Source organism: Sturnus vulgaris, chromosome 3, assembly GCF_052056855.1.
Source record: "Sturnus vulgaris isolate bStuVul1 chromosome 3, bStuVul1.hap1, whole genome shotgun sequence".
Classification (NCBI taxonomy): domain Eukaryota; kingdom Metazoa; phylum Chordata; class Aves; order Passeriformes; family Sturnidae; genus Sturnus; species Sturnus vulgaris.
Genome location: NC_142245.1, coordinates 50,743,289 through 50,769,792, shown reverse-complemented (window position 1 = coordinate 50,769,792; position 26,504 = coordinate 50,743,289). Strand labels below are relative to the sequence as shown.

At 40.3% G+C, this 26,504-nt stretch overlaps 1 protein-coding gene across 5 annotated transcripts in view; it reads left to right on the top strand.

Moving 5' to 3' along the window:
* UTRN (utrophin) overlaps positions 1 to 26,504 on the top strand; it is a 344,257-nt gene that overhangs the window by 51,433 nt on the left and 266,320 nt on the right. For all 5 annotated transcript variants that reach the window (XM_014879021.2, XM_014879020.2, XM_014879022.2 and 2 more), the window contains 5 exons: positions 5,938 to 5,999; positions 20,323 to 20,415; positions 21,852 to 21,929; positions 23,663 to 23,755; positions 24,606 to 24,778. In XM_014879021.2, the coding sequence (XP_014734507.1) occupies positions 5,938 to 5,999; positions 20,323 to 20,415; positions 21,852 to 21,929; positions 23,663 to 23,755; positions 24,606 to 24,778 (499 nt within the window). The remainder of the gene's footprint in view (positions 1 to 5,937; positions 6,000 to 20,322; positions 20,416 to 21,851; positions 21,930 to 23,662; positions 23,756 to 24,605; positions 24,779 to 26,504) is intronic.

Below are 26,504 nucleotides of genomic sequence, written 5' to 3'. Positions count from 1 at the left end.
TGCTGGGCAGTTTGTGAAATATATGCTCAAATGTATTTGTATTGTATGTGAAAGCCTCACAGGGCTGTCTTGCACTGGGAGCTGATGCTGCTTGGTTTGACCCGCTGTTAGGGACCCATTGCAAGCTGTTGGAGTGACATGTGGGGTTGCTGGCTCTGGTGACCCTCTGGAGCAGCCTCGGGACACTGCTTACAGCTCTTGGGTTTGCATTGTCATCCAGTAAAAACAGCAGGGTCACTGGTGACCAGCCTGGCCATCAGGCTCTGTGTTGAGCATTATTTCTGTCTCCTGAGAGCTTGGTTATCTATACCTCCCTTTTAATCATCATTCCAATGTGCTGAGACCACAGCATAGCGTGTTAGGTTGCTTTTGTTGGGAGGTATGGAAACAGCTATTTTAATATTCCTTCAGCTGTGAGGATGCCTTTCTCTAGGTTATCAGTTGCTGGGGATTTTTTATTGTGAAATAAACACAATTTGACTTAAACTTACAGTACACTGTGAAAACCAGAGGGTGGTTTTCATTACTTGTCTATGGTGTCTTGTTTTTGGTGGTGTCTGCTCTTGGGAAACATCAGGTATTGAGGTACATGCCTTTTCTTTTTGCCTTTTTTATTTTTGTGTGTGGGGTTTCTTTTTAATTTTTTTTTTTGCTAATGCTTATATTCCATAGTCTGGTCTCAAAAGAAACCTTACAATTTGGGTAACTGTGTTTTGTGTGTCATTTGCTGTAGGCAGATGTTGTTACTTTTTTTTTTTTTTTGTTGCTGTTATTAGATGCACTATTAATATAACTCTGGTTTTGCCTAACTGCTGTAGTTTGGAGAGAGAAGGAAAAGGAATGAGTGAAAGCTTTGTGCATGCCACTGATTGCAGAAATTAAAATTGCAGCACAAAGGTGAAAGTTTACAAGCAAATTATGTGTTGCTGGAGCTATTTTTTTTCTACCATGGTGTTGCAAGAGAAGAGAGAATCTGCAGAACAATCTCAACTTTTGCTTTTTGTTCCTTTAAGAAGACTAAACATCTTACCTTCCCATTTCCCTGCCAGTCCTTAAAAAAGGCTCAACCCAAAGCTTGCTGATCAAGATTATTCTGTGTTGATAAAGTCAGGGCCAGTACTCCCAATGAGCTCAGGGGTGCTGCTGTGAACAAACTGTTCACAAACAGTCACAAACCGGTGCTTCATGGCTTGCTTGGCTTTATGTTTCTTGCTCACAGGGATAAAAACTATGGTTTTCATGCTCAAATTTTATTTTAGATGCTTATTTGTGTCTTTTGCTATATGAATTAGTCTGAGTTTGACAAAAAGATAGTTGCTTTCAAAAGGCTTTTTCTGTTCAGAAATACAAACCTTATCCCTCTTTTTGTTACTGTTTTCAGGGTTTCATAGGTGTGTGTCTTGGGTGGGGTGGTATCTGCGATAGATATTCCCGATTGCCTAAAGGCTTAGGCAAAGGGATGTTTCTAACTTCGTTACATTCCAAGTGTCTTAATTGAAGCCCGCAGGCTAATTCTTTCTTTTATTTCTAAATTCCTTTGCTGAGAACCTAAATAATGAGGTGGTGAAGGCAAATTTAAGTCTTCGAATGTGAGCTGACCCTTGGTAACATGCGCTGGAGTGGTTGGGCAATTTCTGTACTTTATTTGCCAATCAAGTCTGTGCTTCTCCAGGACATTTTCATTATAGTGCTGTTCTGCCAGCTGTTTTGGGTGCGATAACTTCTGTCTTTCAAAAGCTAAATAATACAGTTCTGTCATGCAAGCATGTAATGTGTTTTGGGGAAATAAGAAAGCTCTGTTTCAGCATGAAAAAGAGGTTGAGTAGAGGACAAACCACAATCCAGTGAGGCGTTTGCATTTGACTTCTATTTTTAGATAATTTAGATTCCTTTTTACTCTCCAATATGATATTCACCAGGTAATAGATAGGACTTGAACATCTAGTGTTTTCTAGGTGACCCAAACAAAATTTATGGACACTGTTGTGGGTGGAGGGGGTATGTAAGGCTACAAAAGTGGCTGTTGGGGGCGACTGAGTGCCAGGACATCTGATCACAGGAGCCGGTTGTTTCGAGCGCTCTCCAGTTGGGTGGACATACATCATCTTGTGTAACAGAAGCAGGCTTCAGCAAACAGGCATCCGGGATAGGAAGCTTTTCTTCTCTCTTTTGTCATCACAAGAGTTTAATTTTGTGTGTGTGTGTGTTTAGGTTTGTTTTTATTTCCTCTTAAAGGAACAAACTGTTCTGACATTGTCCATTACTAGTCCATTAAGTGGCTGGAGGGCAAGCAGAGCCACGTTGACCAGAGGAAACCGTCAGTAGGTAATGAAGCGAAATTTGGCCCTGAGTCAGTCCTTGGCTTTCTTTGTCAGGCTACAGCGGTGTGAAAGGAAACAAATGTCTTAGCAATTTGGTGAATTTGTTTCTCACTGGGCTGTAACTTGCTGACATTTTTAATGTCTTGTGTGAGAAGTTGGCTGGCTGGATTACTGTGTGCTTTGCTGAATGGTGATACTGTGTTTTTTGACTGAGTGTGGTTAATTTGTTATCGGCATCATAATGTCAGCCTCCGGGGGTTAGCCTTACAAACTTGTAGGAATCTATACAAAATTACTTTGAGGGATAAAATAACTCAATGTTGCTATCCAAGCACCACGATTTCATTGTTTTTTTTATTTTTGTGGGGTTTTTTTTGTTCAGGGGTTTAAAGGTGAAAGCTTGACAAAACTGTAGCTGTAATGGCCAGTTACAAAAATCCTAGCTTCAGAGGCTTTTATAAAGCAAACATAGAAATAGAGTCTGACTTGCAACGGTTGTCTATGGATTTTATAACTGACCAGGATGTTTTAGGAAGATGTGAGTTGTGGGGGTTCTCATTGCTTGTTTAAGAAATAGAAAGGATGCTCTGCTCCTTAGGGAATAGTAGGGGTGCATACATTCATATACTTCTGTTCACCAAGTCTTTTATCAAGACTAAGTAGTTTGTTTATCAAAGATGTGGATTTTTTTTCCTTCCTAGAAAACCCTCATTTTGAAGGAAAAGGGGCTGGGTTTTTAGTAAGTGCTCTGTGTACCACAGCACACCTAGCAGGAGCACTGCCACAACTGGACTGAGGTGCTGGTGAGGAGCTGTAGGAGCAAGGCGAGCTGAGGGAGTCCTGGCAGGCTGAAGCTGCACAATGCTGAGCAGAGCTGTCACCTCTGCCACGCCTGTGCTCGGGAAGGGGCTGAACCATCCAAGAGTGGGGTGTGTAGAGATCCAACTGCACAGAATTTATAAATCCAGGACCCTTTTCATAACCGTTGCTCTCCTTTTGCACAGTCATACAACTGGTTTTGGCCTCTCTGTTCCTTGCCTTTGTCATGCTAAGGAGTAATAATATTGAAAGAATGTGATACCTTAAACTGTGGTGTTACTCTTCATTCTCACAGATGCTTAAGGAAGGAAAAACGCAGACAGAGCCATAGGAAAGAAAGCATCATGATACATAGGGGGGTAGTTGGGGGTATTGTCACAAAAGGGGTAGACTGGTTAATGAATGATATTTAAAAAGAGAAACATGTTTAAATCTCACTATGTTCAATACAAATTTGCAGTTAAAGCTAATGGAAAACATGGCTCCAACAGTGGCAGTTGGATCCATCTAAGTCTATTCCTGTGTCTTAAAAGGAAAAAAAGAAAACAGGCTGGTGGGGGGAAAATGGATTAAATATATATATATATATAGATACAATTTTTTTTTTTAGTTTCATCTTGTCTGCAAGGCTCCTGTGAGATGGATACTTAGGATCTACCAGGAAGTTACTTAGTTCAGTCTGTCTCTGAGTATGCCACCGAGGGGAAAAGACAGGGTTAACAAGGTGTCTTATGTAATTATACCCCCCTGAAACAACACCTTGAATTTAAACATTCTGAGCATGGCATGTTGTGCACATGCTCTAGCTATCTTGAAGCTTGCTCAGAAAAATCTTTTCATTCATTGGGCTGTCTTTGATGTCTGGTTGAGCTTGAGGTGTGACTCAAGTGTAGGGTTTGTTGGATCAGCTTTAGCTGCTACAGAGCACAGGCATAGAAGGGTGAAACAATGGCTCCTGGCTGACATGCACCTTTGTGTCCTAAGCATGCTTTTCAGCTGTAGCCTAAAAGAAGGCCACAACGAAGGTTTTAATTTAAATGGGTATGAACAATTTCATAAAGCTGAAGTTTTTCAGCTGTCAGGACACTTCATCTCTTAGCAATGTGACTTCTTGTATCTGGACTGATACACTATCCCTTGCTATTAGGTAAAACGTACCTGACTGTTGGTTTCTGTATGTAACAGCTTTTTGGCTAGCTATATGAGATGTAAATACATGGATAGTGTCAGCTTCAGATGTGTGTTAGGCCAGAAATGAGAAATGTTGAGGTCATTGATATGGAACTCTTATGGCTGTATTCTGTGGTTTTTAATTTTTTTAATATCTGGATTTTATAGGTAACTTAATTGTACAACCATCTCAATCGCTGCTGAGGTATATGAGCTTGTAAGTGGTGCTTTTTAATCATAATCTGATATTGCTTCAGACTGCATAAATTTTTGTGATTGCGTGAAGTAGAAAATTTGAGTTGCAGTCAGTTTTTCTATGGCTTCATTCCAAGTGCAGAGACAGTTAGTCTGAAAGCCATTGTGGTTGGCTGCTTTGTGGTATGGATTCTGGAAAAATTGATGCCAACTGCCACCAAGAGGTTCTGCAAGAGAGAATCAGACAGCAGCATGTTGTGGTTGACTGAAGGGTATCTCAAGACTGGTCTGCCAAGAAGCTGATGGAGTCTTGAAGGGCTCTTGGAGACTCCTGATCTGGACTGCAGCTGTCCAGGTTTGCCAGGTGTAAGGTACTGACTGTTCTGGCAGTGGTTTGTGCAGGGATTTGGAGGTTAAAGCTTTTGACAGGCTGCATCTATGTATTTTCTTGTCTGCAGCAAGCAGACCTGGACATCCAAACTGGGTTAAACCTCCCTTGTCTAGTCTGGTTGTCATCAGTTATTTCACTGTCATTTAAATTCAAGTGATGAAACACAGGCTCACCTTTAGCTGTGCTCAATGCAATTTACCCGAGATATGTCCTGTGATACAGGCAGGAGTGTCTGTCCTGTGCTGGAGGTGACTCACCCTGGTTTAGTGGGATGGGCTCTGTAAAATTGCAGGAGACTCCTAAATGGCTTCCTTAGGCATCCTGGGAAGCTGCCTTTTCTCTGCACAGCTGGAGGCCACTGCTCCTCCCTCTGCTCTGACCTACAGGTGCTTGCCTGCCTTTCCTCCTTGTCCTGCTGGGTCCTTGTGGCTGTCTCCCAGACCCTAGGTTGTACTTTGGTGTCACACCAGCAGGGCATCTGAAGGGAAGGGCTGCTGAGTCCTTCCCACACCTTAGCTGAGCTTGTCTGTGGCTGATCACTAACATAGTTCTGAACCCAGGTGCAAAAGCAGGCTGAGGATGGGTTAGGCTGCCAGTGCTCCAAGGGTTGTCACAGCAGCTTTGCTACCAGAGAGACTATTATCTGCATCAGAAGCTTGAATAAGGGCCTCAGCACCTTTTGGAGTAATGCATTCAGGCAAAAAGGTGTTGACCAAGTCTGTTAATTAAAAGCCCATGGTTTCGTAGGTTGTTTTTCACCAGATGGGAAGCCTGTGAATTTTATGCATCCCAAACCCGCTTGGGGAGGTGCTGTGAGGCTGATTCTAATGCAAAGAACCTGCTGTGGTTACTAGCAAAGGCAAAACATTCGTGCGACTCTGCAAGTACTAAAGTGTTGTGGATGGTTGAAAAGCTTTATTGACAGATAAGGCAAAAAAATCTCTGGCTTCTCAGGACGGTGTTTAATGTGACCTGTATTGAACACTCTAGGATTAAGAAAAATGCATTTTCACTCATTGTTTTCTTCTTCTCTCTCTCCAGATGAACACAATGATGTACAGAAAAAAACCTTTACAAAGTGGATAAATGCTCGGTTTTCCAAGGTAATATTGGTTTGGATGTACTACTTTATTTTGTTTGCTGCACTTTTTAGAGTAATTTTGGTTAAATATACTTTGCTCTTACTCTTGCTGAATCCTCTAAGTAAAGTGTCAGTGTGTAGTGAAAACAGATAAAATGCTGTAGTGTTTGTTCCCTCAATTTCCTCATGCACATAAACATCTGATACTATGTTTTAAGGAAAGAGGAAAGATTCTATTTGTTAATAAATCAGGATAGTTATTTGCATGAGCATGTCTGTTTGGTTTTGTTTAGTTTTGGTTTGGTTTAGTTTATTTCTACATGCAGTTTTCAGAGACCATTGCAGCAGATTTTGAGCCTTTGTCACTGTATTTACTCCTTTGCTGGGTCAGCTTTACTCACTCTTCAAACCTGTTGAAGCCACCTGGTGTTGCTACTCGAGTCTTGACTGAAATTTTATATAATTACTTGCTCATTTTGAATTTTCCTCGGCTCTCATGCTGTGCATTTCTCATTTTAATTCTCTTTCCTGGCTTGAAACTTACTGAGGATCTTTCATGCTCTGGGATGATAAAGGAAGTGAAGTTTGCTTTTGAATGCTATTTAAAGACTGCTTTTTACACTGTTCTGCTGATAGAGAAAAATGATGCTTTGCCCAGAAGCATAAGTGTCGGTGGAAAGTTTTCCTACTTCATAGTTTGAATGTGTGAAAGAACCTGGAATATTGTCAGGGAAAGCTCATGTTTTTTTTCTACCTAGCATGGTGCTGCAAATGGGATAATTACTATTTTGCATGCATTGCATTTATTGAAGAGTGGCATGCATGTGAAATCCTGAAAGCAGATATAAATATAAAAGGGGGTGTGGGGGGTGTCTGTGGTGTTGTTTGGTTTTTTGTTTCAAATAAAGCTGCAACAGTGCTTTAGCAATGAATGGCTACTTCTGGAGTGCTGCCCTTCTGAAGTTCATCAGTAATGTAAGGAATTGTTACCTTCCTTTCCTTCCTGTGCAACAGGACACTGGGCAATGCAAGGCTTGTGGCCTTGGTTGAATTATTTTGGCTTAGGTTTGGTTTGGTTGAAAGCTGATATCCAGCACTCTTCATCCAATGCATTCTTGGCTAGTTTGCTCTTTAGAGGAGGCGTGTGTGTGGGTAGCTGATTGCTCTAAGCTCAGCTTTTGACTGCTGCCCAGAGGAGTGGTGGTCCTGCAGAAGGAGCATTAGGCAGGGCAGGATCAAGTAAGGAAGGAAAATGTGGTGAGAAAGAAAGGACTGACTGTAGTCCTGTAGCTTGCATAAAGATGACATGAGCATAGAAATGACAGTGATACTGGGAATGAATGACAGGCATACTGAGAATGTGCCAGGTGACTTATCTGTGAGTGCTATGGGCATTGTATTGAAGAAGGTAAAATTGTTTTCAGTTGTTCTGCTTGTATTCACATGGATATATCCTATAAAGTGTCTTTCCTTCTGTACTGTGGAATCAGACAGATCCTGCCAAGCTCCTGGGTTTCCCTGGCACAGGGTATGGTCAGATACTCACAGGATTTGAAGTAGCTGTAGCTTTGTAACTCTGTAACTTCATGGCCCATTAAACACCTGAAGCTATGAAAGCCTTGTTAATGATTAGACTCCTATAAAAGGACATACTCCCAACTGCTGCATGTCCAATTCAAATTTGAGCATGGCTATTTTGGCATGACAAGACACAGGTTTATGAAGACTGGCATGTTCAAATTGCAAGGAAAATATTGATGTTAAGCAGAAATCACCTAATATAAGAAAGTCCAGTTTCAACTGTACCTTAAAAATAGAAAGAGACTGATTTGAGTTCTGTTGTGTCAAAGTCTTTTAATGTACCAAGTCATTCAGGTTGTTTAAAATTCCTTTTCTGTGAACTAGATTGATTAACTGCTTAGTAGGGTAGAGAGATTTTAGAGGTTAGTTAAATGTAATCTAACTTAAATTGCAGAAAACAAAATGATAACTTAGGTATTTTGTGTGGAATTGCAAATTTCATTCCAAGAATTTTGCTTGTCCTTCCATGTTAATTATATTTTACTTGCCCTTCATTTAACCAAATAAAAAGTAATCTGTGGAGCCTTTATAAACTAGCTTAGCCTACAAAAATTGTAAAACTGCAATTTCATAGTGCTGAGTTTAAGTCAGTTCAATAAGGTTTTACAAAGGACCTAGAAGGAGAGCAGTGTGTCTTTCCCTGCTCTCATCAGGGAATAGATAGGTGAGTAAAACACTTCAGGTATCTCAAGTGTGCTGTGAGGTGCCTGCTTCAGCACCCTGGTGGTGAGATAAGAGTTCTTGGAGTAGTGCCCAGTACAGTAACTTGGTTTTGCACTCTTGGTGTAAACTGAGCTAGAACCATGCCTTTCATTTGTGTGTGTTGTTTGATTGTGTTTAAATGTTTGTGCCTTGAAATCAAGGCACAAACATTTAAAGTGGATGGAGTCTCAAGGTCAATAAATGTATTCAGCTAAGGCTCAGTGCTCTCTTAGACACACCTTAGCAGAGCTGTACACACTACAACTCACAAGCCTATGATGGCTGTGTAGTAAGGATTTTTGTTAAAAATAAAGGGAATAAAATTTGCTAGAAAATTGTCTGTTACCAAACTTTAACCAATAGGGAAGTTTATACACAAATAAATATTGAGGCAGAGCATTTCAGTGTATGTTTATAAAGCTGTGCAAGTTTTTTTACTTACTGTATTTTTTTCCATTGCTTTGTCCAGTCTAATTTCAAGAGTAGGATTTAACTGTTTTCCTGTGGTATAGCCTTACCAATTAAACCATCTAGTTGTATGGATAGCTTTATATATATACTTTAAACTATGTAGCATTGTTTTCTATCCCTTTATACCTTTCTATATTAATCTTCATTAATACTTCCTAGTTCATACATATGTTATTGTCGGAACACCTTTCTGCAGTGCAAAAATGCTATCTTGTCACAGTGGATTTTAGCCACTGCAAATAAAGGTAAGCATCAGAACTGGCTACTAATTGTGAGTGCCCGATTTGAGACATTAGCTAAATTATCCCAGAGGATTTGACTTGATATACTTGATTTCTTGATATAAAACAAGGCTCTTGATCCTTATGACAGAATTTACAGGGTTCATCTCTTCTGCAAACTCAAACAATCCAAAATATTTAGTTTAGTTTTCACATGGAGCTTGATCAGCATGGGATGGGGACTTGAAGATGATTATGCTGGTGTCAGCAAAGACTGGCTTTAATGATCTAAGTCTCTTAATCTGGCACACAGTTAGTAATTGCATGTAAAATTATGTTTTAAATGATTCTGATGAGTTACAGGGGAACTTCTGGCTAACAGAAGTGGAGTTTGAATTCAAGTCTGCAGGATAATTTAGTGCTCCAGTACCCACGTTAGTTGTCTCATATAGGTAAAGAGAAAATGAACACAGATTTTGTAATCAACCCTAGTTTGTCCAAATATATGAATAGCTTCAATCTTTATCTACTTACATGTTTTATCAGCAAGCCTGGGATTTTTAACTGCATCTTGCAGATCTCTGCTGTTTCAGCTTATAATTACAGAGCAAAGTAGTGGATGAAAGCTCACACTTGAAACTCCAGAAGGTTTCTGGAAACTTGATAGGTGTGTTAAGGAATTCAGAAGTCTTGTGCCCCACTTTAGGACCCTGCAAGTACAATTCTTTCTACCCTATTTTCTTTCTTTACTCCTACTCTCTGACCCTGTTTTTGGTTTGTTTCTTTGTTTTATCCCTCCACTTACTATTGCACCCTCTCATGTCAGAAGCCTTGCCTGCCTGGCAAATCCTTGCAAATCTGGAGTTTGACTGCCCTATCTATTTCATATCCACTTTTGCCTTTGTCACTATACTTTTTTTTCCCCATCAAGACCCAACTTTTCTTTTTAAAGCTCCAGACCTGCTTCATCTGCCCTTCATTTCCCCTCTCCTGCCTTTACAGGATTTGATGCTTGTGTGGTCCATCCTATTTTTGCGTCTCCCTTTGTCTTAGCAGTACTAACCTTGCCCTCCCTTTACCTTCTTGCAGGATTCAGTCTTTGCTGGCTTTAGTTTTTCCATTTTCCAAGGTGGTACTTTTCCAAGTTTGCTTTCAGATTGGTTCCTCTCCTCCTCTGCTATTCCTGAACTTGACAGGTGGAACACAGTCAGCACGAGAAACATGATTCCCTAACTTAATTTAGACCCATGGAGTCAGGTCTGTCACAGCCTGTCGGAGCTTACTGCTGTCACTCACTAGAGGAAGTTTACAGATCCAGCATTGGCAAACTGAGGCTCTGTCTTTTTACCAGAAACTTCTTTCTTCACTGCATTTGGGAAATTTTCCCACAGGGATGGCAAAAAAAGCTTTTTTGCTCAGAAGGTTGTGCTCTGCAAAAAAGGCATAAAAGCCCAAAGATTTGCAGTATTCAGTGAAAATGACACTAGATTTCCCTGCCCCTCAGTTATAAGTCTTGGATATGGGAGGCTCTTGAATGGAGCCAGCTGGGGCATTGTTCCAAGGTGTCAGGAGCTGCATTCAAAGCCCATGGATGCCTGAGCGCTGGGCCTCCCTTTCCTTTCCATCATGTGTTCCCATTGCTTTCCAATCCAAGCTCAATTTCTTTTTTTTATGTATAGCCTTATACAGTCTTGTGCATTTGCAGTGTTCTTGCTGCATGTATTTGTGACTCTGCTCCTCCAGGTCCTGTGCTAGTGCCCTGACATCTGCATTGGCCAGCATTGACAGGGCTTGGAGCCAGGCCAAGACTTGCCAGTGTGAATAAAGCCAGACATCCCACACTTTTACAGCATCTTAAGCTCTTTTTCCTACTCTGAGGTCTTCCCAAAAATACGTTTCACTTTAGGATTAAAGAAGAGATGGAAGTGGAGCTTGGGAGTGGAATGCATCCTCCAGGGCTGAGCTCCAAGCTAGCCTTTGAGAAGGCAAGGGCTCAGTGTGGGGCTCCTGTGAGTTTCCTTGCCCGGGCTCTGAAATATCCCCTCCCCTGGAAAGAGACCGAAGAAAGATGAGAGAGGACAGGCCAGTAGGAGAACTGATGTGTTGTACTTGGAGCACTTTGGGGTGTTGTGGCTTTATGTGCATCTTAAAATTGAAACAGTGAATTCCTTAGGCATTGGTTAACTGCAGTCTTCTCTTAGCTTTTTGTGTGGTGTGAATAGATGTTTTCCTCCATTTCTGTTCCTTAATTTTCTTTCCTCTAAGGGAAATAGTAATATAATAGTAATATAATATATATATTATAATATAATATAATAATAGTAAATGTCAGGTCCTGTACTTGTAAAGACATTTTGAAGCTCCACTGCTGACCCTTAGCAACTGTAATAAATCTTTTTAAATGCAAAATTATACCTATTCATGGTAATTAATTTCACATGACCTAAGATACCCGAGGTCAAAGGCATTTCAGAAGTGGTTTCTTTGGGGGGGGAGGAGAATTATGAAGTTCAGTATATTAGCCATGAAAGAAAAGAGATCAAAAAGATTGATTAGGCAATTTTGTCTGTCCAAGGTGATGTCACCCAAGATAGTGTCTAGTCCTTTTTGCAGTTCAGTTTTTGTGGTGCAAGCAAGGAAATTCTCCATGGCTTGTAAAATATTCTACAGTCTAATTGCTTCTGATATTTTTGAATGCTGAATTAGACTGTGAAATGTAACTTCACTCAAAGATATCCAAAGCCTAAAAAACAACAGCCTTGGTGGAAAAGAGGAATCATCTGGGTGGAAAAGAACTAGTGTTTGCATGAGATGGCCTTGAAAAAGTAAATTTTTAGTCTACTTTTTTCTTTATCTCTTTTTATGAGAAGACCAACCAGACCTTTACTAGGTCTAGGATATGTATTAGCCAAGAAGAACTAAAATAAAATTTTCTTCTCTAAAAGGTTATGAGTTATGATAAGGATGACTACTTTCTAGCACAAAAGCAATAATATGTAGCAGTTTATGATCTCTCCCAGATATAACCACAGCAAAAAAAAGCGATTTTTTCTGCCCTCCTTTCAACTTCTGCTGCTCTCTGCTCTAAGAACAAGGCGCAGCATCTCCCTTGTTGGACTTCAAAGCTTGGTATAGTAATATGGACTTGTAAGTATTGTTCACTTGGTTAATGCTCTGGATTTGGGATAGAGTTTGATTCTTGGGCTTATCATCCCAGTTGTTGGAGTGTTTGTGGGACCTTCTCAAGCACTAGAGCTGAACCTGGTAGAGGCACCAAAGCAAATCTGTTCCTTTATCTGTGAGCTGCTAATGAGAATAGTCAGCCTGGTTAGCAGGAATTTTTTTAATGGTCCAATTGAAGTTATCTGGCTTGAAAAAATATAAATAGAAGGATAACCTTTCAATCTTAGAAGGTCAATAAGTGACAGTGGTAAGCAGGGTCCCAACTGCCCCTGCTGGTATTGTTATCTAATGAGGTTTAATTGCAAGCTGAGGTTAGTACGCTTACATTAAGCATGTTATTATAATGTAGGCTTATGTAAATGCATTAATAAATACACTGGAGAAAGATCTACAGTTACTGATGCCTTGCTGTACTATTTGCACTGATAGATCTTCCCTCCTTCAGTCATGTTGTCTGTCGAGTATTTTAGATGTTCTGTGAATTGAACTATCTTTAGCTTTTCAGCTTTGCTGCTCCTTAAATTCATGTCTGTCATCTAGTAGAATTAAAATTTCCAGCATATCTCAGTGATGAGTATTACTTCCCCCTGCCACCCCCATTAGTCTGGGGTTTTAAATAGCTATTTAGTTGCTTGTAACTATTTTATTTTTGAGCACCAGTAGTTGAAAATAATTTGGTCTATAAAGTGTCTTCCTCTTATGATTGTAACTTCTTATTTGTTTTACTTGGTATTTGAAATCATAGTTTTGGTACTGATGTCATGTTGAGATGCCACAACTCCTTGGAAATATTCAGCATCGGATAGAGTATACTCAGTGAAAATATATCTGTCACAGTATAGCTAGTATTTATGTATGATGTCCTGTAACTCCTGCATGTTAGTGGAAGGAGAATGGAAAAAAGTATCACATTTTAATAAAAATACTTCTGTAAACAATGTCTATGGTCTTAAATTAGAAACTGGCAAGATTTGTTGACATAGTTGTTTACTTTATGCAATGACCTTTTTGCTTTCTGATTCGTTTCCCACATTGAGTTCCCATGTGCTGGCCTTATGATGTAGCAGCACTTGACATGTTTCTTACTTGGTCCTGGTCATGATAAAGTGTAGTTCTTGCTCCTGTGTTTTTTGAGTTTAAACTGGTTACCATGAGTTCCCTGGAAATGTACTTGAACATTATGAATAGTTCATGCTGTCATTTAAGAGCCCAACTTGCTCAATATTTTCCCCTTCTCAAAGGAAAAGGGGTCTTTGCAGTTCTACTACTACTTTGACCTATGTATTGAGCATCTTATTAGATGTTAAAAATTATCGTATATTGGTTAAAAATAATTAACTAAAACAACTCTTAACTTCATAAAAGTGACATTTGAAGATATAAGAACCTGATGGAAAACCAGTATGTACTGCTTTTTATGTCTTTTCAGGTTGTTTGGTGTTCATGAAGTGGCAGATTATGTAAATGACCACCAGGGCTTTTCCCAGCACTGCTCTGAGCAGCTGGAAACTTGTCTGCTGCATTCCCTTGGTGGCTGGTGAAGGTCATTTGTATGGTTTTATGAAATGTATTACTTTCCTGGTGGCAGCCAATGCACATTAAAAGTGAAACTGAGAGGACCTTTCATCCTGGTTTTAATGTTGTGACTACAAGGTCTGAATCAGTATCACTGAGGAGGACATGAAATAGAGGTGGCTTATCTCTTATTCTCCAATCTCTTTGGCATTCATTAATTGGAAAAGTTAGGTTTAATAATGTAGCTTCAATAATTACTGATTTAAAGCACAGGTAAATTATCTGCTACAGGTAATTTATATGAGAAAATTTCCTATTTCTGCTTAGGTAACAACTGTGTAAACATTTAAACTTTAATGATTGCCTTTGCATATAATTTCACGTTCAAGAATAAAGAACATAGATACTCATGATAAAATGATAAATAATAGCTGGTATTTGAAAGAAAGGTTTTGTCCTACTGAGAATTTAACACTCCCTTTTTCTCTCTAACTTGGCTCAGTTTGATACAGTTCCCCATTGGTAATAAAGGTGCAATTAAGAATGTTCTACTGTAGAACATACTCAAGAATGATCACTGTCTTGTAGCTGTGATGGCTTTAGTAGAACAAACTGTGAGTGTTGATGGCTGGGCTTTTGACTGTCAGCAGCATTGGATGACTTAAAAAAAATCTGATCCAGATTTTGTTTATATCTTCATCCATTTCCTGGGAACGCTTTCTGGCAAAGAGAAGGAATGATTTCTGCACAGTCATGTTGGCTGGCCTGGATGACCCTTCGTTGTGAGTAATTCTAGATGCACACAAGGAAGTGTGAGTCAGCCTCTTAAACCTGATCCAGGTGGAGGGACTTGAAGGATGGCCAAAGGGGCATACGAGGGCCAATGGTGTGAGGAGATCACCGTGTGTGGTATCCCCTTCCCAGACAGTGCTGCAAAACTGATGCCTGAGGTGCCTGATCTTGTGTAAGTGTTGTAGCATCTGCTCTCCAGCTCAGAGATCATTAATAAACTTCTGCTTCCTCGTGAGGTAAATCAACAGAAAAAGTAGTTTCTGCTGTGAATAACTAGCAAAAGTTCTTTGTCTCTTCGCTGTCTTACTTGTGTTCACACAAAGACTGGCACCAAAATGTTTGTTGGAATAAATGTAACATAATGGATTGGATCTGGTTCTGATCCTTATGTGCCTAGTGGTGCATAACAAATGTCACCATGCAAAGTTCATGAGAACACAAACAAGCCTAGCCCACAGCTTGTGTACAGTCTCTAGCTTTTACTTTCCTTTCCTTTCTCTTGCTCTGCCTCCCTTTCCCTTTCCTTTTTCATCTTCCCCTTTCCCTTACACCAGCCCTGTTAAGTGAATCAACTCCTTTCCTGCTATTGGTGCTAATTTAAAGCTCCAGGGAACCAACACTGCCTCTAAGTCTGTTAATTATGTTCTTTTGTCTGTTTTATCAAGCCCTTGTGTCTATTACAGTAACTGTGTGTACAGCTCTGTTGGCAAAGCCTTCTTGAACAGGCTGAGGGAAAGAGATTTCTGCCAGGAGTTTTTTTGGTTTGTTTTTTTCTGCTCTTGCGGTGAACATAAGCAAAGCTGAGAAAAAGTACCTTCTGTTAACTGATAAAAGTGTTCAGTGAGGGGGATGTGTATGCTTTACACCCTGAACCGGCACAGATCTTCTCTGGTATGAAGTGTGTCCTTGCCTGTCCTTTATGCTGTCTTTGTGGTGTAAACCAGACTCTGTTTTGTCTTTGAGAAAGGACCCATTAGCTGCCTTGTAGTTGTACAGTGCTTAGCACAATATACGCTGCTCTTTAAGTACTCACCAACACAACCGTGACTAGCCATTTGCCCTTGGGAAGGGCTCGGTATGGTTTGTCACTGTCACTCTTTCTTGCAAAACAAATACTTAAATATCTTGATCCATTATGCTCAGTGATGGACTGCTTCTCCTTACAGGATGCTGGCGGGGGCTGAACTACTTTTTACTTGTGTAGTCTTTAAGTATTTAGAAAGTGAGTAAAATGTCAGTTCTGAAAAAGAGAAATTTAGATTGCCTTAGCATACTGTATGCAAGACAAGACTCTACAGAGGGAGCACATACATGTGCTTTTTGCATATTGCAGATTGTGTCTTTATTTGCGTGTATCTGTGGGTACAGGCTTTATTTTTCAGAAGGGCAAATTATTTTCTGAGTGTTAGGAGTGAGCAGTATGGATATGGGTAGGTAGGCTGAAGGAAGCAAGCTGCAGAGCCCCGTGCCTTACCTTCTGTCCTCCCCCAGAGCCCAGGCTCTTGCAGCAGCACACGGGCCTGCCCCAGCATGTAGCTGGTCTCAGGGCTGCCTGCTTCACCCCAGTGCAGTCTGCATGGAACAGGTGCCCTCATGGTAGTCAGACTGCTGTGTCAGAGCCAGGGTTCAAGCGTGCTCCTGGGCTAGAAGTACAGATCCAGCCTTAGAGACCATGTATTGCAGCTCCCAGATTGCCCTTGCACTGCCACAGCAGCCCTGCCCCACTAGGCTCGGTGTTGGGCACTGCCTGTGGGGTGATGGAGCTCTTAATGGCTTTTATCACAGAGAGAGGGTGATGGCAGCGGCCTGGTCTGGCTCAGGGCTGGCTCCTACCTGGCACAGGAGGGCATTCATAGCTGCTTTGTCAGCATTGCCCCAGAGCTTTTCCTTGTCATCTCTGGGGAGCTAAAGATATGGGACTATCACTTGGGGCTGCCATTTAAAGAAATTATTTTCCTGCACCCTTCTGTGCTTGATAAACTTGATGAGTCATGTGGCTGTCAATAGCTGGGATCTGTAGCTGTTCTGTTTGCATAAAGAAAGTAGATTTGCATAGTGGGTTGCTGTCAAACTGCATCCTAAGAAAGCAGGCCAGTATCCAGCTGCACTGGAGGACAGAGCAGTGATGTTTCTGACTGCAGACCATATGGTTTACATAGCAGAATGCATTCACATCATCCTGCATGGAAATGTGCATTCAAGTATGAGGAAAATGCATGAGTGGGAGGAGGCACTGTGAGTAAAGCAGGATGCAGTGCCTGTGCAGTCTCTGCTCCATTGGGACAGTAGCTGACTGTCAGGGGTGGCTTTGTGCCCTGATGGGACAGCTGAGGCTACCTGGGTGGCAGCTGCCACCAGGTGTGTGCATGTGATTCAGGTGGGCGTGGGAAGCTGGAGAGGCAGGTTTCCAGCTTTCCTGGTAGGTGTGCTTCTGTGGAGGTTGTGATGGGCTTGGTGGGGTGGGTGTTGCAACCCTTTCTTAGGAAACTTGAGTCACTTTGCATGTGGGAAAATATATGCTGGGAGCTGACCTTTTTACCTCAGAGAGCATTTACTAGAATTCACTAAATGCAGAGGCTTTGTATATTGCTTTGTCTGTTTTGAGGATAGTGGATACTTGAACAAACCAGGAATGAGTAGCTTAGATTGCAGAAATAATTTAATACTCTTCTGTTGACTCTTTAAATTGACAGCAAAGCATGGTGCTCTGATGGCCAGCAAAATGGAAAAGTCGTTCTCCTGAAAAAGCAAATCTTAATTATTTCCACCATCACAGTAGGGTGCATTGCTAGCACTTGAACATACCATGACCTGTTGAAATGAATGACTGAAAGCAGGAAGTCATTCAGCTTATTTTCATGCATATGAAGTGAGGGGATGGAAGCAAAGAAAGAAGGCTGTATCCTCTCAATACCCTTGTTGCACTGTATTAAATGAGGTATCTTTCTGCTTATTCAGTAGTTCTGAATCCTTTTTTACTTCTGGACCTAGAGGCTACAAATTTATTGAGGATATATGGCTATAACATTCTCAGTTTTGGTGTTATATATGTGTGTGCTGTTCTAATTATATATAATTAATTGTATAATTATAAAGGCTTTCCTTCTGTAGGGCTTTTGATGGTGTCTCCCACAACATCATTTGTCACTAAATTGGAGAGAGGGGTTTGATGAATGGGCTGTTAAATAAATGAGGAATTGCCTAGAGAGCTGTATCCAAAGATTTGCAGTCAAATGCTCAATGTCCAAATGGAGATCAGAAATAAATGCTGTCCCTCAGGGGTCCATAATGTGATCTGTAGGTTCCGTATCACATGCAGTTGGTTTGAGTATGTCCTCAGCAAGTTTGTGGATAACACCATGCTGAGCAAGTGCAGTTGACTTGCAAGTGGGAATGGACATCACCCAGAAAGACTTCATGCTAGAGAAGTGGGCCCATATGAATCTCATGAAATTTGCTGAGGAGAGGTACATGATCCTGGCCTGCACCTGCAATCATGGCTTTCCCCAATATCTGTACAGACTGGGAGATGAATAGATTTGTAGCAGCCCTGTGGGGAAGGACTTCGGGGTACTGTGGGTGAAGAACTGAACATGAGACAGCAATGTGTGCTTCAGCTCAGAAAGCTGACCTTATCCTGGGCTTCATAAAAAGAAGTGCAGCTAGCAGGTCAGTGGAAGTGACTCTCCCTTCTTCTCTGGAGAGTCCCACAGTTCAATGACTGAGAAGTTTGATTGGCTGGGTTTTTTTTAGCTTTTTGCTTTTGCAACAAGTATTTGAGTATAATTGCATCCAGAGACCTCTGCTAGCTCCTGCTGCTTGCTTTTCTCGTCATATGAACAATTTCCTTATGCCCTTAGCAACCTGTTTTTACTGTTTTTGATGTGGTGACCCACATGTAAGCTGCTTCCCAGCAGATGAGTCCAAGCCTGTACCAGTGCATGAGATTATTCCTCTGCAGGTTCAGGACCCTACACTTGCCTTTGTTGAATTTCACACTCTGAAGTTCCCCTCTGCCCACCTCTCCAACCGGACCAGTTGAGGTCCCTCTGAGTGGCTGCAGGGCCCTCTGGGGTATCTGCCACTCCTCACAGCTTTGTGTTGTCTATGAACTGCTGAGGTGGCCTCTGTCCCTCCATCCAAGTCATTGACGAAGAAGTTAAACACGACTGGGTCCAGTATTGAACCTTAGGGGACACCACAAGTGACAGACCTCCAACTAGACCCTGTGCCATTGATAGTGACCTTCTGGGATTTTCCATTCAGCCAATTCTCAGTCCACCTCACCTTTGTCCTGTTCACACACTTGAGTTTGCCTATGTGGATATGATGGGAGACAGTGTCAAAAGATTTGCTGAAGTCCAGGTAGACAACAGCTATTGGTTTCCCCTCATCTCTCCTGCCAGTTGTCCCACTGTAGGCTTCAGCATGCTTTAAAAGCTTGGTTAAGTTGCAGGTGTGAAGCATCTGAATCATCTGTGGAAAGTACATGCTCTGAGAGGAAGATCATACTTACCACTGTTTAGCTGGTTGAAATTGTTATGTTTAGTTATGTTTTTGTACAGGAAATAACAATATTTCTTTGCAGCTGTTCAACTCTGTTTTTGTTTCTTGGTTTGTTTTTTGGGGGGTTTGTTGTTTTTTTGTTTTGTTTTTGTTGTTGTTGTTTTGTTTGTTTGTTTGTTTGTTTAATTGGTAGCTTTAGTAGTATTAAATCTAAATAAATGAGACACCTAAGAAAAACCTATATGAATTTTGGGGAAAGTGGGACATTGCCCAAAATGGTTCATTGAGCTGTTCAGTTCTCTTTTTCTGATTTGTTAGCCAGTATTTGACAATTACCAGGAGCTGTAGGGCAGGAAGAGATAAGTGAAGACAGGAGAGATCTATGGCAGCCTAATTCATGTCATGTAAGGTGGGTCTTTGACAGCCTTCTTTCTGAAGAACAATGTTAAAAAGTCAAGGTGAAAGGAAAAGGCAATATTGGAGCTTTTTGTGGTACTTAGAAAATATTTTTCTTCTCCTCAAATAGGCACTTGAAAGGGACACTGGAAGCAGTAGTTTAATTGATTTCTTGGCAGCCAACAGGTGGCTATTACAAAGCAAATGCACTTAGTTTCTGGCTGGTTATGTCTTTTCCCCCTGCCCTGTAGAACTGTCCCACAGCAACTTTCTTATGGTCCAAGAAGAGGTAAGATAAAATGGAAGCATAGATAAGGTTAGGATGATTCCGTTCTCATCTGCCACAATTCTTGTATAGAGTTTCTCCTCTCCCAAAGAAAACAAAAATTAGAAATTTATGATTTAGAGTAGCTCTGGGTTTCACATTATGCTTCTTTTCCGTGGTAGAGAAAGTGAATAATTTGTTTCAATAAATATTATACCCATTGATCTACTGGTCTTTGTAGAACCAGTGGCATCTTCTTACACAAGGCTCAATTCCAAGTCATTTTTTGCCCTTTTTTTTAACTCTGAGAGAACTTGTCCCAATAGTTTCTTTCTGAAAAGCCTTAGTTTCTTCTTCCTTTAGATGCAGCCAAACCAAAGCATTCCTTCTCAAATGACTCCTCAAACTTGCCAAGTTTTCTTTCTTTGCCCTCTTTGTGTGTTAATGCATAAACCCTAATCTGAGCCAGGATGCACTGATTTGGTTCCTTAGTACAAGGCTGCTGATGCACATAACTACAGTGATAGGAAGGAAAGAAAAAAACTTAAAAAGGGAAGGGTTCCTTCTTGATCACTGTAGCAGCCCCCTAGCTTACATTTACTACTTTTAGTGCCGAATAAGAATAAATTAAAAGATACAAAGGAAAAAGTATCTATTTTCAGGGAAGTTCTGCTTAAACACTGTTTTTATTACTCCTTTTGTTTCTTCTGCAGAGTGGGAAGGCCCCAGTGAAAGACATGTTCACAGATCTCAAAGATGGAAGGAAGCTTTTGGACCTTTTGGAGGGTCTGACAGGGAAACCTCTGGTAAGCGAAACAGCTGAGTCATATTTCCATTTATTAAAAAAATCCCCAAATAATGAATATACAAAACACAAACTGAGGCATGTGATTTTTTTTTTTTCTTTTGAATTTATTTAAAACCCTGTTTTGCTTGTAATGTGTACTTGTTCTCTGCAGTTCCAGTGAAATTCCCATGAACTCCACTCATGAGATACAGGGTCAGGCTGAAGCTCAACCTCTCTTGAGGGTTTACATACTGTCTAGCAAAGCATGTAAAACCAGTGGTGCTGTTCACATAGTTTATGATTTTAATAGAGATATTTTTAACGTCTTTTTCTGGATGATCAGGCAGACCTGTGTTCAGTTGGATCCTTGTGGGCTTCTAGTAAGCTCATGAAAGATCCCTTAAAGAAGAAAAAATAAAAAGAGAACAGCTTGTAGGTAAAAATCTGCATCTCTATTGAAAAATTTTGTCTACAGACAGGAGAAGGCTGAAAACTGTCCAAAATGTATATAGCAAAGTGTGTGTGGCTGACAACTCCTCCTCTGCTAACATTAATGGCTCTTCAGAAAGATGCGTGAAATATGGTGAAACCTGTGTCATTACTTGGAATTAAATTCTTGATTTCACTATTTATAATAAGTCTCAAATTTGTTTATAGACTTTGAGGAACCTTCAGTCATAAAATTTCACGTTGCAAGCTTACTTTGTTTTTTAAGCAGATGTGTTTTGCTAGTACTTTTAAAAATTTGTAGTGTGGTTTGAAGTACGCTGAAAACAATACAAGTTTTTTTGTTTCTAAGTTGATTACTGTGTTCCAAGTTTAGCTCCATGCTCTTGCAGTATGATGACTTTCTGCCCCAAGAACTAAATTACTGATTAGGATTGAAAACAAGTGGAGTGGCAGGTATTATCTAGAGTTGAAGGTTTGTGGGTCTTTTTTTTCTGGTTGTGGAGTTTTTTGGTTTGGTTTTTCATTTTATCTGCCCTGATATTAAAAGGAAGGGAAAGCCAGGAAGCATAACTTCTTCCCAGTGTGCAAAGATTTAGCAGGCTTTTGGTGCCAGAAAAACAAATTGCTGCTTGTTCTCTCTTGGGAGCCAGAAAATTTCAAGTACTCTGGCAAATGTTCAAAAACCTCAGATTTTCCCCAGGAGCTCTCCCTCTGCTTTTGCATTGCCAGCTTATAATTCTATAGATGCTGTGAATAAAAATTCTGGAATTACTGAAGATGAGCTGAAACACATTTTGAATCCAAGGCCTGCCCTGTGCCTTGAATTGGGGAATATTGTTCTGACCAGTTTTCATTTTGAAATTGTTGTGGATGATCTTGTTTGTTTTTTCTTACTACTACTAAAAGGGGAAAAAAAAAAGTTAAAATCTGGAGAATTTTCCTCTAGTTTTGTTTGGTATGCCCATTAATTCTGATGTTGAACAGATTGTAACTTTTTATTTTCAGCCTAAAGAACGAGGTTCCACACGAGTACATGCCTTAAATAACGTCAACAGAGTACTGCAAGTCTTGCATCAGAACAATGTGAGCATGATTTTCCACAACTTTTTGAGAGATTCTTTAGTTTATTGTTGTATGTAATTGAGTTCAGAATGCAGAGAATGAAGATTTCTTTTTTGTACCTAAAATAAGACTTCATTGAGATGGGTAAACTGTTCATAGTTTCTTACGTGATGTAGAATTCGTGTCCAGCAATTTAGTGAGATCTTAATGTAAACTTAATGATGCTATTGAAACACTAATCACAAGACTGTGGTTTGTTGAGATGTGTGCAGCTCCCAAGAAAAAGGTGCTTTGAAGCTTTGCTATTGCAATTTTGCTATTTTGCATAGCTGACGAACACAGCAGGACAAAAAAATAATTTCCAGTAATGCTGCATAACTTGTACAGAAATCTGTAAGGGGATGGCAGGTTTTGTGGCTCTCTCCTGCTCTGTTTCCAGGAGCGTCTTCTCATTGATTTCTGTTACCTCTGTGTCAAACGTGTGGTGTTTCTCATTTGCTGCTTTGGTAACTGATTAAAAGAACAAACAAGCAAATTCAAATCCTCCTTGAAGAAAAATAACAATAATATTTATTTGGTTTAATTTGTTTTTACTGCCTGGAAGACAGTAGTGCTATACTAAAGAGATTTTACTTTTTCTTCCTTTTTTGACAAACAATTCCTGATAAGTGTGCTCTCTATACTTAGGATTTCTATTTGTGAATGTCAGGTCACTAAAATAACTTACTATGAACGTTTAGGCAATAAAATACATCAAATACAAGAAAGCATGGGCACATTTATATGAACTACTGATTGAAGAGTGATACCAACATGCTGTATTATACTGCAATTTCCCTCTATGTTGGTGGACTAGTGTCATATTTCTTGGAAACAGACAAAGCTGGAAGTGGGTTGTTTTTGTTCTTTGAGGAACTGTAAATATTAACTTTTAAAAAGATAAATAATTAGGGTTTTCAGCTTGAAATTGATTAATTTTAATAATAAATGAAATAATACTGAATTGCAATAATGAATTATTTCTTCCTTAAGCTGACAGCATCTGGGTTTCTGGAAGTAAACAGATGGTCTTAGTTAGCTGAAGGTTAAGGTCATGTACTTGATTTATGCCCACTGCTTAGCTTCATTAGAAACTGTGTTGTGTGTTTCGATGGAGGGAAAAGGCATCAACTGAGAAACAGTAGCATTCTTTTGTTTGACAGTTTGTGGGCTATGCAATATTCGTAACTTGTGAAATAATTTATAGAAGTGTTTAAACATATGTTGCAAAGGTCAGACAAACCTAGGATGTAGGTGATCAAGTGATCCTGTAACCTCATCCTTTAAGCAGAATGGTTCCAAGTAAGGAAAGTCAACTTTTTTGATTTGTCAATTAAATTAAAAAATAAAAATAACTGAGGGTCAAAGTTGCTTAACTTTTATTTTCCTATCCTTCATGCTTGCATTTTTGTTGTTCAGTTTTGACTGCTGGTATGCACCTGTATATTTAGAGGAGAGAATAAAACTCTTCTAATGGAATATCGTACTTGGTTTTGTCTTTTGTTGTGCAGTTTAAGCGATTAACATTAAGTTTATTTAAGCAGTTGTCATGACAAATTCAGATGAACAGTTCTTTGTCAACACTGCTTTTTTCTTCAACTACTTATTTCAGAGCACTTGGTAATACTTGGCTGCACAGCCAGGGATGTGGGGCGGGGTTGTGACTTGGAGCTATGATAACAGTATTTAATAGAGAGTTGATTCAACCTCTCCAGGTGGAGTTGGTGAATATTGGAGGAACTGACATCGTTGATGGAAATCACAAGCTGACGCTGGGGCTGCTGTGGAGCATTATCTTGCACTGGCAGGTGAGAGGCTGCTGTGAGATCTCTTCCTTTCCAGGAATCATGTACATTGTTCTGCTGCAATTTTCACAGACCTTCCCAGGCTTTTGGTGGCAGAAAATACTGCTTCTATTTTGGGCTGGTAAATAAAGGCAGGCCAGTATTTGGTTTCTGCTTGAAGTCTATTGGCTGCCTCCTGTGATCTGTGTTCTCGTTTGAGCCCAGTTGTGCTCAGCCTCTCAGTTTAGTTCCTGCTGGTGTGAATTGCAGAGAGGCTTTTCAGGCTGAAGCATTGTATTTCTATTCCTTCCTCAAGGGCTTGAGGCAGGTAGTGTTTTACTGTTTAGGTAGCTGTGTTTGTCTTGCATCTTACAGATGCTTTGTAGGTTTGTTAGTCTCATAGATTGAATTGCTCCTGGTTTATCCACGTATCTGGGAAGAGCATTGAATTAACTTGGAGGGACTTTAGTAGATGTGTATAACTAGTAGCCAAACAACAAACTACTTTTGTTGGATGAACAGAGATCCTCTTCTTGCAGAAAACCTATACAAACTGTATTTTTTGGAGTTTGTTTACTGGTGGAACCACAGCACAAGGCAGTGAGGAGTATTATTCTCTATGCTTAGAGCAGACAGCACCAAGGAGAGTGAGAGGATCATAATGTAAGAGTAATGCGTCATTATTACATGAAGCATCGCTAGTTTTTGTAATTGGTAGCGGGCACCGATGGCCTGAAGACTTCTATTCCCAAATTCCATGTGAGGAATTGGCGTTTGATTCATAGCTTTTCTTGGGGAAGCCTCTTCCATGATTTATGAAGTAATTTGTTTTTGTGAGGAGGAAAAGTGGGGCATAGGTGTTGTTGTCTTGCAGGTGAAGGATGTCATGAAGAACATCATGTCAGATTTGCAGCAAACCAACAGTGAGAAGATACTGCTGAGCTGGGTTCGACAGTCCACCAGACCTTACAGTCAGGTCAACGTTTTGAACTTCACCACGAGCTGGGCTGATGGACTTGCCTTTAATGCTGTGATTCACAGACACAAGTAAGTGGCAAACAGCTTATCTTTGACCTAGTGAAGTAAACAGCTTTTTTCCTGTGTCATCACGCTTGAGCGATGGCTTCTAGCCTGTTTCTTCAGTGATTCATTGTCCAGGTTTTTTGTTTGTTTGTCTTTTTTTGTGGTAACAATAGCAATGGTGGGACATTGCCAGAGCTTTGCAAAGGCTGGAGCCAAGGCAGGAGTGTAACACTGAATTTCTGCACATGCACAAACACTTGCTAATTGGTGTGGATTTACATCCCACTTGGTATGCATTTTACAGTGAATATATTGAAAGGGTCGCTGTGGGGGAAGGAGGCGCTGACCTTCTCCTTCACCTGAACTAGCTTCCTTCTACCTGCCCTCCTCTGCAAATAGAAACGTTTTTTCCATTGCAAATTGCCATGTAATTTCAGTAAGAAAATACAGAAGCTTTAAAATGAAGGAATGAGACTGTAGCTTTTTTGGTGTTTTTTAATATATCTTGCTTGAATGACAATGTATGCAGTTCTTTCAGGAGGACTGTGGGGCAGAATATCAAACACTTGAGGTATCTGTAGTGTATCCTTTAGTTTGTTCATTATACTTTATAAGGAATAGCATTAAAGTTTGCTTGCACAGATCTTTTGTGTTCTTTCTGATTTTTGCAGAACTCTCCAGAAGTTTAAATAAATTATCATTACAGATTCTATTAAAGTTGCTTACTTTTTTTATTTCCTTTTTAAAATATCTCTTCTTTGAGATCTACTGGGCGATCCATTCTGATCCAATGTCTCTTAAATGAAGTCAGCTCATTGCTTTGAAAAGTCTGACTGTTCTTACCCATAATAATCATTTTAATGTGGAAATGGTACAACAATTTCTAGAATTTAACCAGATCTTCTGGTCACCAGGTATTTGACACAGCAAATGCTTTACAAACACTCATGTTTACAGCCAGCAGATGCAAAGTGTTTGCAGAACGTATATTCACTTTGAGCCTGCTTTAAAGTGCCCATTTGGCCTGTGGTAATTGCAATAGGCTCTGTCGCACGCTCGCAGGCTTCAGGACAGGTCTGCCCTGTCATTCCTCTGTGTCTTGTGGAGCAGAGCTGGCATGTGTTCAGCCTGCATAGGTGTGTAACGAGGGCCAGCACCAGGCTAAGGGCTTCTGTAAGTTTGGAAGGACTGCTATGCAAGGACAGAGCAATATTACCAAATGTCTAGCTGGAATTTATTGTAAGTATTACTAAGTCCCTCCCCTGGATGATGTGAGCAATTGGGGTGATTTTCCTACCAGCACAACTGCTTGTAGTGGCCTTGCTCTGCTGTTGAATATGTGAAGCTTTGTGGTGGAGAGTGTGCCAGCTTTAGACACAAATGAAAACTATGTGACTTGAGAGAAGCAGAAAAATTTAGTTTTAGGTTGTTTGTTGTCCCTTTTGTTATGACTATATGCTTAGGCTTTGCAGGATCTGAAGCCTGTGAGCTCTGCCCTTTTCAGAGCCCTGTTAAGTTTCAGCAAAAGACCCAGCTGAAAGCTTTGACTGAATAACTGCTTTCCTGTGACTTCCTAAAATCTGGGTCTGAGCCTTTTATTCCCTATTTCTTGGAGCCTGGCAGCTGCTGGCATGCCAGAATTCAGCTTTGTTGTCCCTGGGTAGAAGTCCTTTAGTCAGAGAAGCACCATTTTCCCCATACTTTTAAGAAATCTTGAGCTGAGTGTCTCTTTTCAAATTTGAAGGCGATA